Below are 11,912 nucleotides of genomic sequence, written 5' to 3'. Positions count from 1 at the left end.
TGGATGCACAGGGAAGGTTGGTGGCGGCAGTGGGGAGCAGTTGACTAGCATCTGGGCAGAACACAGTGCTCCCCCACTGCCTTCTGGGAGCCTGCACCGTCCGTACCCTCTGAGGCCAGAGCCTCACATAGGCCTGGCCCCTTCCCACAGCCCTTGAGCCAGACGTTGCAGTACATCCCAAGCTCAGATGCTCCAGTGTCCTCTGAAATCAGGAAAGGGGGAGCCCAGGGCAATGCAAGGACCAAGAGAATGTGGCTCTCACTTGGCCTAGCCTGCCCCCAGCAGCTGCTCCTGCTCCTCCCAGCACCTCCCCTGGGGACACAGGCAGGTGGGGTTGGTCTGCCCTCCCCTAGCCTGGTCAGTTCAGTGCCCACACAGCTGCTGAGTGGGCCGTTGCCTGAGGAGCTGTGGGTAGGAGGGCTGGCACCCCACTGCAGCCTTCCCTCTCTCCGTCTTCGGGGAAGAAAATACCTTTAGATGGGCTGAAAGCTTTAATCCAGGCCTGCCCTTCCCCAATAGCACCACAGTGGAGGACAGGGTACCCAATGTTGAGATACCAGAAGGCAGGGCTCCAGGGACCTCCAAAACAGCACAGGAGGACTCGTGCTGCTGTGGGGAAACTGAGGCCTGGAGCCTCAGCAGACAGGCATCAGGGTCTTGGAATTGTGCAGGCTGAACACTTGTGTTTTCAGGTTGTCGCTTGGTGGTGTCATACCTGAATTTCTCAGGACTCCGTGAACGGAACATCCAGGCGGGGTTGGGTTTACAGGGATATTGGAAACTAGGCCTGGAGCCCTCTCCCTCCAGCTGTGGCCTCTTGCCCAGCGTCTGACCTCATTCAGGCCATGACATACAAGAAGGGCTGCTCTCTGGAGAGAGGCCCTAACCTGGGGGGAAAGAACCGCCCCCGCCCCCAAATGGAAAGGAGAGGACTGTGTGTGAACCAGAGTGAGTGCCCGGAAAACATCTTTGGGGAAGAAAAAGGATAAATTGAAGTGGTGTCTCCAAACAGATCGCCTGGACCCAGTCTTCCTCAAGAATCTACAGCTGCCTAAGCCCTCACCTTGGGGAGAATCAAAAGGAATAAAGAGAACTCTGGCTGAGTCTTCGTGTTTCTGTTCCACCCTGAAGGACCTCGGGGTGGTGGGAACCTCTGGTCCTTGGTTCAGAAACAGCACCCGTGAAGCTGCTAGGTGTGAGGACAGTGCATCACCTTCCTGCAGAAACTGAGCCCAGAATCCTGGGGAGGGACACTAAGGGGACAAAGGAACCAGAAGCCTCCACGGGCTGGGGCCCCAGCTGTGGACAGGCCACTGTCTGAGAGAATGGCTCTGCAGGTCTTTGCACAGAGGCCAACTTATGTGTCCGCAGAAGAGCGATTTGCAGACGGGATTGTGAGGTCTCTTAGGTCCACCCTGGCCTTCAGGCGCCACGTGCTTGCCTTGACTGCTACCTGAGTTGTCCAGTTGGTGCAGCCCTGAGCGTGGGTGAGCTGGTGCCTGGGACACTCGTGGAGCTGGACCGACTCTTCTTCAGTGGCCTCTGGCATCTGCACTGGCCAGGGGTGGCTGGGAGGCATGGTCTGAGCTCTGGGTTGATGTCCCCAGGGTTGATGGGCTCTGGGGTTGGGTCCTGTCTGGCCCGCCTAGTCGGCCTGCCCTGGCCGTGCCTGCTCGGCCAGCTGGGCCCGGCAGTCCAACAGATCGTCCTGGAGGCGGGCAATGTCCTGTGCGTGCTGGGCCAGCGTGCGATTCAGCTGGTCCACGTGGTCCCATAGACCCTCCCTGGACCTGAGCGACTCGGTAGGCAAGCTGTCCAGGTCTGCAGCCATCAGGCCCAGCTTCCCACACGCACCCTCCACTTGTGCTACCCTCTGGTCGAAGTGGCCCATTGCGTGCTGGAGTTCCTGGGCTGTGTCCTGGCAGCGGCTCAGCCCGCCGGCCACACCGGCCACACCGGCCTTGAGTTGCTCCAGCTCCCCCCGCAGGCTCAGGACCTGCCTGTGGCCAGCCCGAAGCCGCGAGCCTTGGCTGCTGACCTGCTCCTGGATGGCGTGGACCTCGGCCTCCACCTTGCGCTCCCGCTCGTCCAGGGACGTATTGGCGGCCAAGAAGGCCTCAGAGTACTGGCTGACGGAGTCACTGAGGCCTGTGAGCGACTTGCTCACAGAGTTCAGATTGACCTTGAGCAGGGTGATCTCGCCCTGGAGTGAGCTGCCTGTTGCTCCTGCCAGCTGCCCCTGGACCTCGGCCACGGTGCCATTGAGCTGCTGGAGCAGGGCCGTGTGACTGGCTACCTGGCGTAGAAGGACCGCAATCTGGCTCTGCCAGGCCTTCACCTCTCCCATGAGGTTGTCCAGGATGGCTGAGGTGGTGCTGGGGGTGCATGAGGTCTCTAGCGAAACCAGCCGTTGTTCCAGCACGGCCAGCTCTGTCTGCACCAGGGGCCATGCCGACCTCCCTGGTGGAGTGCTGTCATGGCTTAGCTCCCCAGCCAGTGCCACCAGGCGCTCCTCTAGGCTCTGCACACGCTCTTCCAGCACGGTCCTGAAGCCGCCCACACCCCATCCCCCCTCCTTCATCCCCAGACAGCAGCCCCTCATGCCACTCTCCGTCCCATTGAGGGTCTCCAGGCCCTCAAGCAGTCCATCAACACCCCCGTCAAGCATGGCCGCAGACAGCCGCGTGAGCTCATCCCTGGATGTGGGGCCATGGCCCCTTTGGGCCTCAGTGACTACCTGCAGGTTCCTCTCGAGGCTGTCCATCCGGGCACTGACCAGGGCCAGCTGGCTGCAGCAGCTCCCAGCGCCAGCCACACTTAGGCCTTGCAGCCGGGTACCCAGCTGTGAGAGCTCCCGGCGCAGGGCCAGCTCCCGGCCGTCCAAGCTCTGGTGCAGCCTTCGGCTGGCCGCCTGGCCCTCCTCACACTGCTGCCGAACCTCCTGCACCCGCACGTCACATGTGCTCTGGACGCCTTGCAGCTTCTGCTCGAAGCCATCCAGCAGGCTCCCCCAGAGTCGGTGCAGCCGTTGGTCCACATATTCATCCAGCAGGGCCAGCGAGGTGAGTGGGGATGGGGGGGCCTCCCGCAGCTGCTGCAGGTGGGCCTCGTGGCCGAGGGCCAGCCCATGCACCTCATGCAGCAGCTGCACCTTGCTCTGGAGTGTGTTGCTCACCTCTGTCACCTTGCTCAAGATCTCATCCAGGGGAGGTGTAAGCGGCCTTCCAGCGCTGTCTCCAGGGTTCACAAACCCCTCGGGGATGACCTCGAATCCCACTGGGGCAGCAGGAGCTCTGGGGCCACCAGTAATCCTGCTGGGGTCCTCGTGGCTGGTCAGCAGGCCGCTGAGAGTACCATATGCTTGTGCCAGGCGCTGGACATCACCCTCCAGGCGTTCCAGCCGCTCACCAAACAGCCCTGGGCCTTTCCTTCCTGGGAAAGAGGAGGAGAGAACCGCAGGGATGTCGTTGGCCTGGCTGGCTCAGCTTGTCCTATTGCCCGGCCACCTGAGAGATTTTCTATTCTAAGTCAACCTCGCTGGGCATAGCTCCGCCAGCTTTTGGAGGGGGCCCAGGGGCTCTCCCTTCTGCCCAGCGTGAGATGCACCCTGCCAGCTCTGCCTGAGCTCAGCCAGCCTGGGTCAGTCTTTTTCCCACATCCCTCCCCCCAAGAAACCCAACTACCTTGGTAGGGTCTCCACGGGCAGACTCACCGTAGAAGCTGGGCGCCGCTCTGCTAGAAGGAGGGGGCCTGGGGCCTGGTCCCAACTGCCCAGAGGGAATCTGGGACTCAGGCTCTGAATGGGGTGGGGTGGCCCGAGGGTCCGTGAGGTGCTCAGGGCAGCCTTGTCCAGTGAGCCCAGGGCAGCAACGCCAGGAAAGCTCCGTCACAGTCTTGTAGCCGACTTTGTATTTGGGTCTGAGCACCGTGCGGTACCTGGGCCAGGGATGGGGAGAGGGCAGGGTCCTGTAGCTGTGGGCTGAGGTGCCTGCCTCCTGGCAGGTGGCCTTGTGCCCTGGCTGGTATTCAGGGCCACTCTCAGACACATGCATACAGTCTGGAAGTCTTCCCACCTCCACAACAGCCCCAGGGGTTTCCTTTTTCTGTGCTTAAGGTGACAGGGCTGGAGCATGGAAGTAGGCCTTGCCAAGGCTCACAGATGCGTTAGGGGAGGGTGTAGGAAGAAGCCCCACCCCCTCCTGTTTGCCTGGGGAGAAGGCAAGCAGGAATTTGGCCCCAACGCTCCCAAGATCACTTGGACCCCCTTCAGCTTATAATGCCATCAGAAATTCCACTCTGGCTTTGGTGGTACCTTGAATAATTCTGACAAAGCCTCAGCCCCCGCCCCACGCCCCACCCCTGTGGGTGGGTGAGGGGTACTGCCCTGGAGCTGGGGCAGGCAGCCCCTCTCACTGCCTGGGGGCCACTCTGGACTCCCATCAGCTCCCCTTAGGCCTTTCCACTTCTCCCTAGCTGACTCCAAGAACTCAGCTCTGATCGCAGAGGCTAGTGACAGGGCACCTTTGATTTTGAGCACAGAGAGGAAGGCCCGGGGTGTAAGGCAGCACAGGGGCCACTCCCTCACCTGTTCAGCAGTGTGCCTGTACCTGTTCACCCACTGACCCATGGAAGCAAACGGATTTGTTTTCAAACCTGCATTTGAACCTCTCCGGGCACAGACCTGTGCATCCCACCTGTGTGCAATACGACAGGTCCTCACATGGCTCCATGTGCCCAGCCTGAGCCCCACACCTGGCCTACCTTCTCCACTGTCAGCACAGGCCTCCTTGAGTCTGACCAGGTCCTTTGGCATCAACCATGCCAGTGTGACCCTCTGCTTTCCCCTGTCCCCCCACCCCCATGCTGCGTCTTCCTTGCCTGGTGCTGCCTCTCCCCCAGGAACCCTCCCCTGGTCCCCTGTGGGCTCCGACCTGAGCCTGCCCCTGACTCCTCCCTGGCCCCCTCCATCCAGCTGGGGTGGGGGCTGGGGTAGGTTCTCTGAAGTCCAAGGAGTTACAGCCCTTGTCAAGTTGGCTGCTGCTCTCAGCTGAAGGCAGGCCTGGGTGGGGCGTGTGCCCAGGGACCCCGAGTGGGTGGGATGAGGGTGCACTCACGTGACTGTCCCGGGGCACTTGGGCCCCCATCCACACTGCCGGTACTCAGCCTTTATGTAGCTCTCTGCTCCCTCCTGGAGGACACAGGTCACATTCCTATGCACCACGTAGGCGCAGAGGGCCCTGCAGGGGAGAATGGCATCCTTGGAATATCTGGCCTGGGCCAGGCCCACTGAGGCTCCTAACCCCTTCCCCCCAACTGTGAGCCTCAGCAGAAGAGACCTCCATCTTTCTTCTCCCCCTTCTCCTTGATCCCAGGAGCCAGCGCCCTCGGCCTGGGGTCCAGCCCTGCTGCTGGTCTCTTCGATCCCAGCCTTCCTGATGAGTGGGTCACTGGGCTAAGCTAAGCTCTGTACTGAACCAGGAGCCTGGTGTGGCTGCCCTTCCTCAGTCTGACCTCTGCTCTTCCTGCCTGGAGAAGAAGCCCCTCCCCCCAGATTCCCCATCAAGGACCTTTCCACATTCCCCACCCTTCTCCAACTCCTCCACTGGTTCTCAATTCCTCATCTCAGCATTTGACGCTTCCGAGGTCCCAATTTAGTGCCTGAGTGTCTTTGAGACCATACTTCTCCCTTCCTCCCCTGACTGACTCCTGGGGAAATGCACCCCACCTTGTCGCTTTCTGGCCCCTGCCTCTGATCCTGGTTCCTCATTTTCACATCATTTCTACCACCTCCTCCAGGAAGCCTACTCTGATGTGGCCAGACACATTGAGCGTCAGCTATGGGCTGGACGCTCTCGTTCTACAGTACCTCTCAAATGCAGCTAGAGTTCAAATTCAGCTCCACCCCAGGCAGAGCCCCTAACTCACCTCAGATAGGCCAGTTCTCAAGCCACTGCCGCTAAAGACCAGAAGCTGAGGCAGGGGCCGGACAGCAGCTCCTCCTTATAGGCCACAAATGTTGGGGAGGCAGCTGCCTGACATAAACTGGCCACCTGTAGTCTGTTGTTAGACCCTGGAGCCCAGGAACCCAGGACCCAGGAGCCCCCACCAGCTCTGAGGCCCAGCCACATTGGGGATGCCAAGGGGTTGCTGGGGCCAGGCTGACCAAGGGAGGGCAGGCCGCTGGGCGCAGGGATCCCTCCCCTACCTACTGGGGCAGGGGAACGATGGGAGGCCCCGGCGTGGTGTGTGTGTGGGAGAGCCCCGCGTGCTCCGTGCGCGGACCGCCCTCCCTCCTCTCCCTCCACCTGGTCCGCTGCGCCCGGGGTTTGCACACAGCGCAGCTGGAAAATGTTACTTCTCTGGAAAGGTTTCCGCGGGCACTGCCAGGATCCCCGCCGCCGCGCCAGGCCCCCTCGGCTTATTTTTCTTCACTAGCCCCTCAGCCTCCTGCGGCGTGGGGCGCCCGCTGGGCAGGGGCTTGGCCCCGGGAGCCGCCCCCTCCGCGCCGCGGCCTCGGGTGCCCGGCGCCCCGCCGCCCGCGCGTGCGATCGGGGCAGGTGGGAGCAGCGCCGCGGGGCCGTCCCTCCCGTTTCCCGCCCGCCGCGCGGCCCGCGCTTACTTGTGCGGCCCCGGACGCAGTCGCGGGTGCCATCCCGTCGTGTAGAGGCTGTAGCGGGACACACCAGGCGGCGCGGGCCGCGAGAGGAGCGGGGTGCCCTTGGCCTGCGCCCCAGAGAGCAGCGCCGCGACGGCGCACAGCCAGACCGGCAGGCGGCGGCGGCCCATCGCCGCCGTCCCCGGGTCCCCACCTGGCCCCATACGGGGCCCCCGCCGGTGTCCGCCCGCCGCGCCGCCCCGCCGCTCACCGCCCGGGTCCCGCCGCCGCTCGCGGCCCCTGCAGCTCGCTGGCCCAGCCGCCTGGCGCTTCGCAGCGGCTGCGTCCCGCGGAGTGGCCGGCGCTTCTCGCGGCTGGGGCCGCGGAGGGGAGGCGGGAGGCGGGCTCTGCGCGGATTAGCATAAACTTGGGGCCGCGTCGCTCTCCTCCGCCGGCCCCCTCTCTGCCGCCAGACCCCCGCCCTGACTCCGAGCTGACGCCCGAGGGGCCGCCCGCAAGCAAGAGGTTAAGAAGGGAGCAACCCCGGGGTGGCAGGGGCGCACGCAGGCCGTCGCGCCCAGGGATGCCCCCAAACACACCCATCCACTGCCGTTGCCCGCGTGCACGGGTGAGAAGCAGAGCCAGACCCCTGGGACCGGCGTGGGCGTGGGGCTCTCCGGGAGCCGCCCAGCCGCCGGACACACTGCTTTTAAAAGCCAGTGTGCACCTGGGAACGGCGGTCCACGACTTCGGAGCTGAGATGACCGTATTTTGGGTAGCGCCAGCAACACCTCCGCAGCCACCTCCTTGGAATAGGCCCCAGACCGGCCCTGTTGGCTAGCTCTGCCTCCTTGCACTGTCATTGTCATTGTCTGGAAGTGCCCAGGACATCTGATAAGTCTGCTGTCCCCTCCCCAGGCATCTTAACTCCTCCCTGCTCCCTAACCCTCTGCAACCCAGTCTGGTGGTCAGGCTGTCCCTCTGGTGTCCTGATGGGGTCCGTGTTACCCCTGTGTCTCAGGGACGGGCTGCATGGAGCCCCAAATGCCTATCACCTCACCAGTCCAGCCAGTGATGCTCTGATTCTCTTTGGGCATCTAAAGCTCTTAGCCCGCTGGACCACACAGCACTGGCTCCTTAGTAGCATCTGGTCAAATAAAACCTTTAGGTCTTTCTCACAAAGAGCTGCTGTTAAGCCAGGTTTCCTCCATATTTCCCTCGGGAAGTTGTCTCTTGGAACCCAGGAGTTGGCCCTCAGTCATCCTCATTTAAAATCATCTTGTTGACATTCTGACCTGCAAAGAGCCTTTTGAATCCTGGTGCTGTCATCCAACAGAGTGGCACGTCTTCCTGGCTTTGTCTCATGCACACAGGGGACCACAGCTTTCTGTGTCTTTACCCAAGTAGCTGGTAGGCGTGCAGAAGGCGAGGAACTCTGAGGCACACCTGGAGAGACCTCACTCCAACCTGACTTTGAGATGCAAATCCACACCCTTCAGGTCAAGGGATGATATCAAGGGTGCTGGAAGGGGGCAGCTCTGAAACCCACATCTATGCCTCTGCCCTCTCCCAGCACGGTGGCTTGTGGGTCCTGGGAGGCAGACACCTGACCCCGCCAAGCTAACTTTCTTTGTCCTGGGCTTGGGAATTGGGACACAGAGGCTGATGGGATCCAGCTTCAAGATGGGGCTGTACTAGTTTCCTAGGGCTGCCGTAACAAATTACCATGAACTTTGTGGCTTAAAACAACAGAAATCTATTCTCCCCCAATCCTGGAGACTAGAAATCTGAAATCAAGGTGTCATCACAGCTAGTCTCCTTCCAGAGGCTCTAGGAAAGGATCCTTCCTTGCCTCTTCCAGCTTCTGGAGGCTCCTGGCAATCCTTGGCATTCTTTGGTTTGTAATGGCATCATTCCAATGTCCCCATCTGTCTTCCCAGGGTCCCCTCCCCGTGGCCTTCTTCACATGGCCTTGTCTCTGTGGGTGTCTCTGTGTCCTCTCCTCTTATAAGGACCAGTCATTGAATTTAGGGCCCAGTCTAATCCAGTATGACCTCATCTGAAGTAATTAAAACTGCAAAGACGCTATTTCCTCTTAAGTTCACATTCCTAAGTTCTAGGTAGACATAAATGTTGGGAGAACAGACACTATTCAACCCACAACAGGGACTTTGAGGGGTGGTGAGAGGACAGATCATGGCTGCAGAGCTGCCGTAGCTACGCTGAGCCTTAGATTTACTGGAGTTACGGGGAAGCTGAAGAAGAGAATTGGCCAGAGCAGAGTGGGGCTAAGTCGAGAGGCTCTGGACTCAGGGAGACGTGCAGTGAGTGGCCATCTGGTGACTGTCTTCCAGTCTGCTTCCAATAACCCACTTCACTTGAGCAGCTTGAGTGGGCTTCTGATCCCAGCCTCCAAGTGTTGCCTGTCTAAGACAGCCTTTCATCCTCTGCCACAAGTCCACCCAATGTGCTATTATAATCTCTGGACTGTAACAGAGATGTCATGAGCCATTTTGCTGAGGGCAGGATACACAGTGTCCATAACATGCTCTTGATCTGGTAAGCACTGAATTTCTACTTCTTGGAAAGTGAGAAGCATCTGAGTGGGAGATGAACAGAGCCCCACTCCACACCCTAGGCTGGCTCCTGACTGCCTGGCAACGCTGCCCAGCGGCTCTGGGAGAAACCCCCCTCCCCGTCCCAGAAACTGTGATCCTTTTCCAAGGGGTCCCGCCCCTTCCTCTCACTCCTTTCCCCAGCCCAGATGTGGGGCCCATAACTCACAGGGAGGAGGCTAGATCCTTGTCTTTACGTGGAAAAACCCACATAACATGGGGCTGAAAGGACAGTAGGACCCCGTTTCCCCCTTTCCCAGGTGGCTGACATCAAACACCATATTCCCTCTTTAATGGGAACAGTTTTGGGAGCCAGCACTGGGGCCCCTTCCTGGTGGGGGAGACGCTCAGGGTCTTGGCTGGATCTAGCCAGAGGCTGGGGTCTCCCCCGCAGACAATGAGGCCACTTTGCATCTGCCAGACAGGAAGCATAGGCAGGGCAGGGGCAGGGGAGGGAGGGAGACACTATGTCCTCCCCCCACTCACACTGGAGTTTCCACACCTGGATGGAGGCGGGCTGAGGGGCCACACACAGGATCACACTCTCTGTTCATGGGGACCTGCACGGCCATATCCAGATACTTGGTCCACTCCGTGCCACTTCTCTACACACACACACTCACACACTCACACACACACACACATACACACACACACTCAGAAGCATACTTCCCCAACCTTCATGAGGCCCTGGTGAGAGATACGCCACCTCTCTCCTCAGGAAGAACAGAGAATGCCATCAAGATGACAATAACCCTGGACAGGGAGCACAAAGTCTTGCATTTAGGGTCCATCAGTAAGTGACACAGTATGGGGGGACATGAGCAGGAACCTCTGCCTCCTTCGTCCATGGGCTCCTGGGGGGCAGAGTTGCTTGGTGGTGACCCACTCACCTGGGATAGCCCTTCTAGGCCTCCACGCACTTCTGAGAATCCCAGAAGCTTCCTCTCCCATCTCCAGGCTCCTTCCACCTCACCCAGGATGTTACCTGCTTTTTTATGGAGGCCCACCACATAAGGTCATTGAAAGCCTCAGTTTTATGGAATGTAAGTCCCCTTAAAGAGACAGAAATAAAAAGCACTGACACTGACAGCTTTCTGGCACAGGCCCTTCCTATCACGGATGAGCCCCCCTGCTATTGGGAGAAACTCACACCCTCCACCGCCAGCCAATTGGGGGTGGCACCCCCTAGGATACCAGCCTCCTACTCTGTCTCCACTAGCCCTTTGTCCCTGCCCAGCCCCACCCCCCATCTTCTTTCTTCTGAGCCTGAGAAGCTCGGCCTCCCTGCACACGGGGCCACCATTGAAAGTGAGCAAGTCTCTTTGCCTGGCTCACTCTCTCCTCAACATAAACATCAGCACGCTCAAAGCCCAGTCAGTATTTTGATTACACCCACGCCATCAAAAAAGGTTACTGTCAAATCCACACGCAGGGGTTTGGGGTGACCTCTTCCAGCTGGGCAGAAGTGTGGCTTCTCCAGGACCCTCGGGTGTGTAGACGTGTAGCCCGAAGGTCCAGAAATCATGGACACTGGACTCTGTGGAGCCGGGACAGACTTCCATTGAATGAGAGGTACTAACGAGCAACTTAAAAATTGTGCAGCAGTGATGGGCTCTCAGTGTGGACACATGCAAACCAGATGCAATCATTATGCAAATCACATGCAAAATACATGCATGGGCCTTCCAACTATTGCAAACACCAGATGTGGCCCTTGGGGACCCTGAGTGTAGCTGAGCCCTGTTGTGATGCACATAAGTGACCCTAGACTCACCAGTCTCTTATGGTGGCAGGAAGGGCTTACTGAGGCCGTTCACACCCCTGGGGGAAGGAACCAAGCAGAGAGTCGACTGGACCTGGCTTTGAATCCCAGCTCCTCCACTCAGAAATTGCATGACCTTCATGGCGTCTTGTCACCCCTCTGAGCCTCTATCTTCCCACCTGTAAAATGGTTACTAGGCAAACATTGGCTTAAGCTCCCATCTGCATGACTGGACACACAAGAGACACTCAGTGAGGAAGCAGGGCTGAGTCCTTCCCTGGGGAGTGGGTGTCTGGGCTTCTTTCTGCCCACTAAACTGGTGACTGCCATGGCACGACCTTCTCCAAGGGCAGTAGTGCAGCTGTGGGCTTGGGGACGGTCAGAACTGATGGCCCGAGGAGCGGCCTGCTCTTCAGTCATTCCGAAAGGTGTCACAGGTCCCACTCGACAGGGGCGCGGTGCCCTGCCAGACCCCCTTTACCGAGTGCACCCATCACCCCACCCCCCCACTTCAGGAGTGCTGACTGCTTTTGCTCACAGCTGCCCTTCCTGCGAGTTGCCCTTGGCTGATAAGAGCCACCTCCCCTGGGAAGTCACAAAGCCTCCCACCCCACGGCTGATACAGGGGTACAAAAGACGGGCCTCCTCCCCTCACGGGTTTATGTTCTAGGCCCCCCTGGATCAGGCCACACCTAGACTCCACCCGAGATCCCATTCTTGCTCTGCCCCGTCCCTCTTCTGCTTCCCACCCTCCCTTCTGTGTGTCTCCTGAGAACCCTTCCTGAATCTGTCTCCAGCTCTGCTTCTAGGAACCCGACCCAGACAGGGAGACAGACCTGCAAGCAGAAAGGGACAATGTGCATGACACTCGTTATGATCAAGGACCATGGGGACGCGTGGGGTCACTAAGGAAGAAGTGCCTGGGGGGGATAAGAGT

General features: G+C 59.7%; 1 protein-coding gene across 1 annotated transcript; it reads right to left on the bottom strand.

Moving 5' to 3' along the window:
- Window positions 1-478: 478 nt before the first annotated feature.
- Window positions 479-10,426, bottom strand: EMILIN3 (elastin microfibril interfacer 3). Its single transcript, XM_074317297.1, has 4 exons — window positions 6,620-10,426; window positions 5,115-5,237; window positions 3,713-3,936; window positions 479-3,432 (listed from the first exon to the last, which is right to left on the bottom strand). The coding sequence occupies exons 1-4, from the start codon at window positions 6,817-6,819 to the stop codon at window positions 1,646-1,648; spliced, it is 2,334 nt and encodes a 777-aa protein (XP_074173398.1). The 5' UTR covers window positions 6,820-10,426; the 3' UTR covers window positions 479-1,645.
- Window positions 10,427-11,912: the final 1,486 nt, after the last annotated feature.

Source organism: Rhinolophus sinicus, linkage group LG13, assembly GCF_036562045.2.
Source record: "Rhinolophus sinicus isolate RSC01 linkage group LG13, ASM3656204v1, whole genome shotgun sequence".
In the NCBI taxonomy this organism is placed as follows: Eukaryota; Metazoa; Chordata; class Mammalia; order Chiroptera; family Rhinolophidae; genus Rhinolophus; species Rhinolophus sinicus.
Note: the sequence above shows the minus strand (reverse complement) of the source record. Positions and strands in the feature narration are given on the sequence as shown.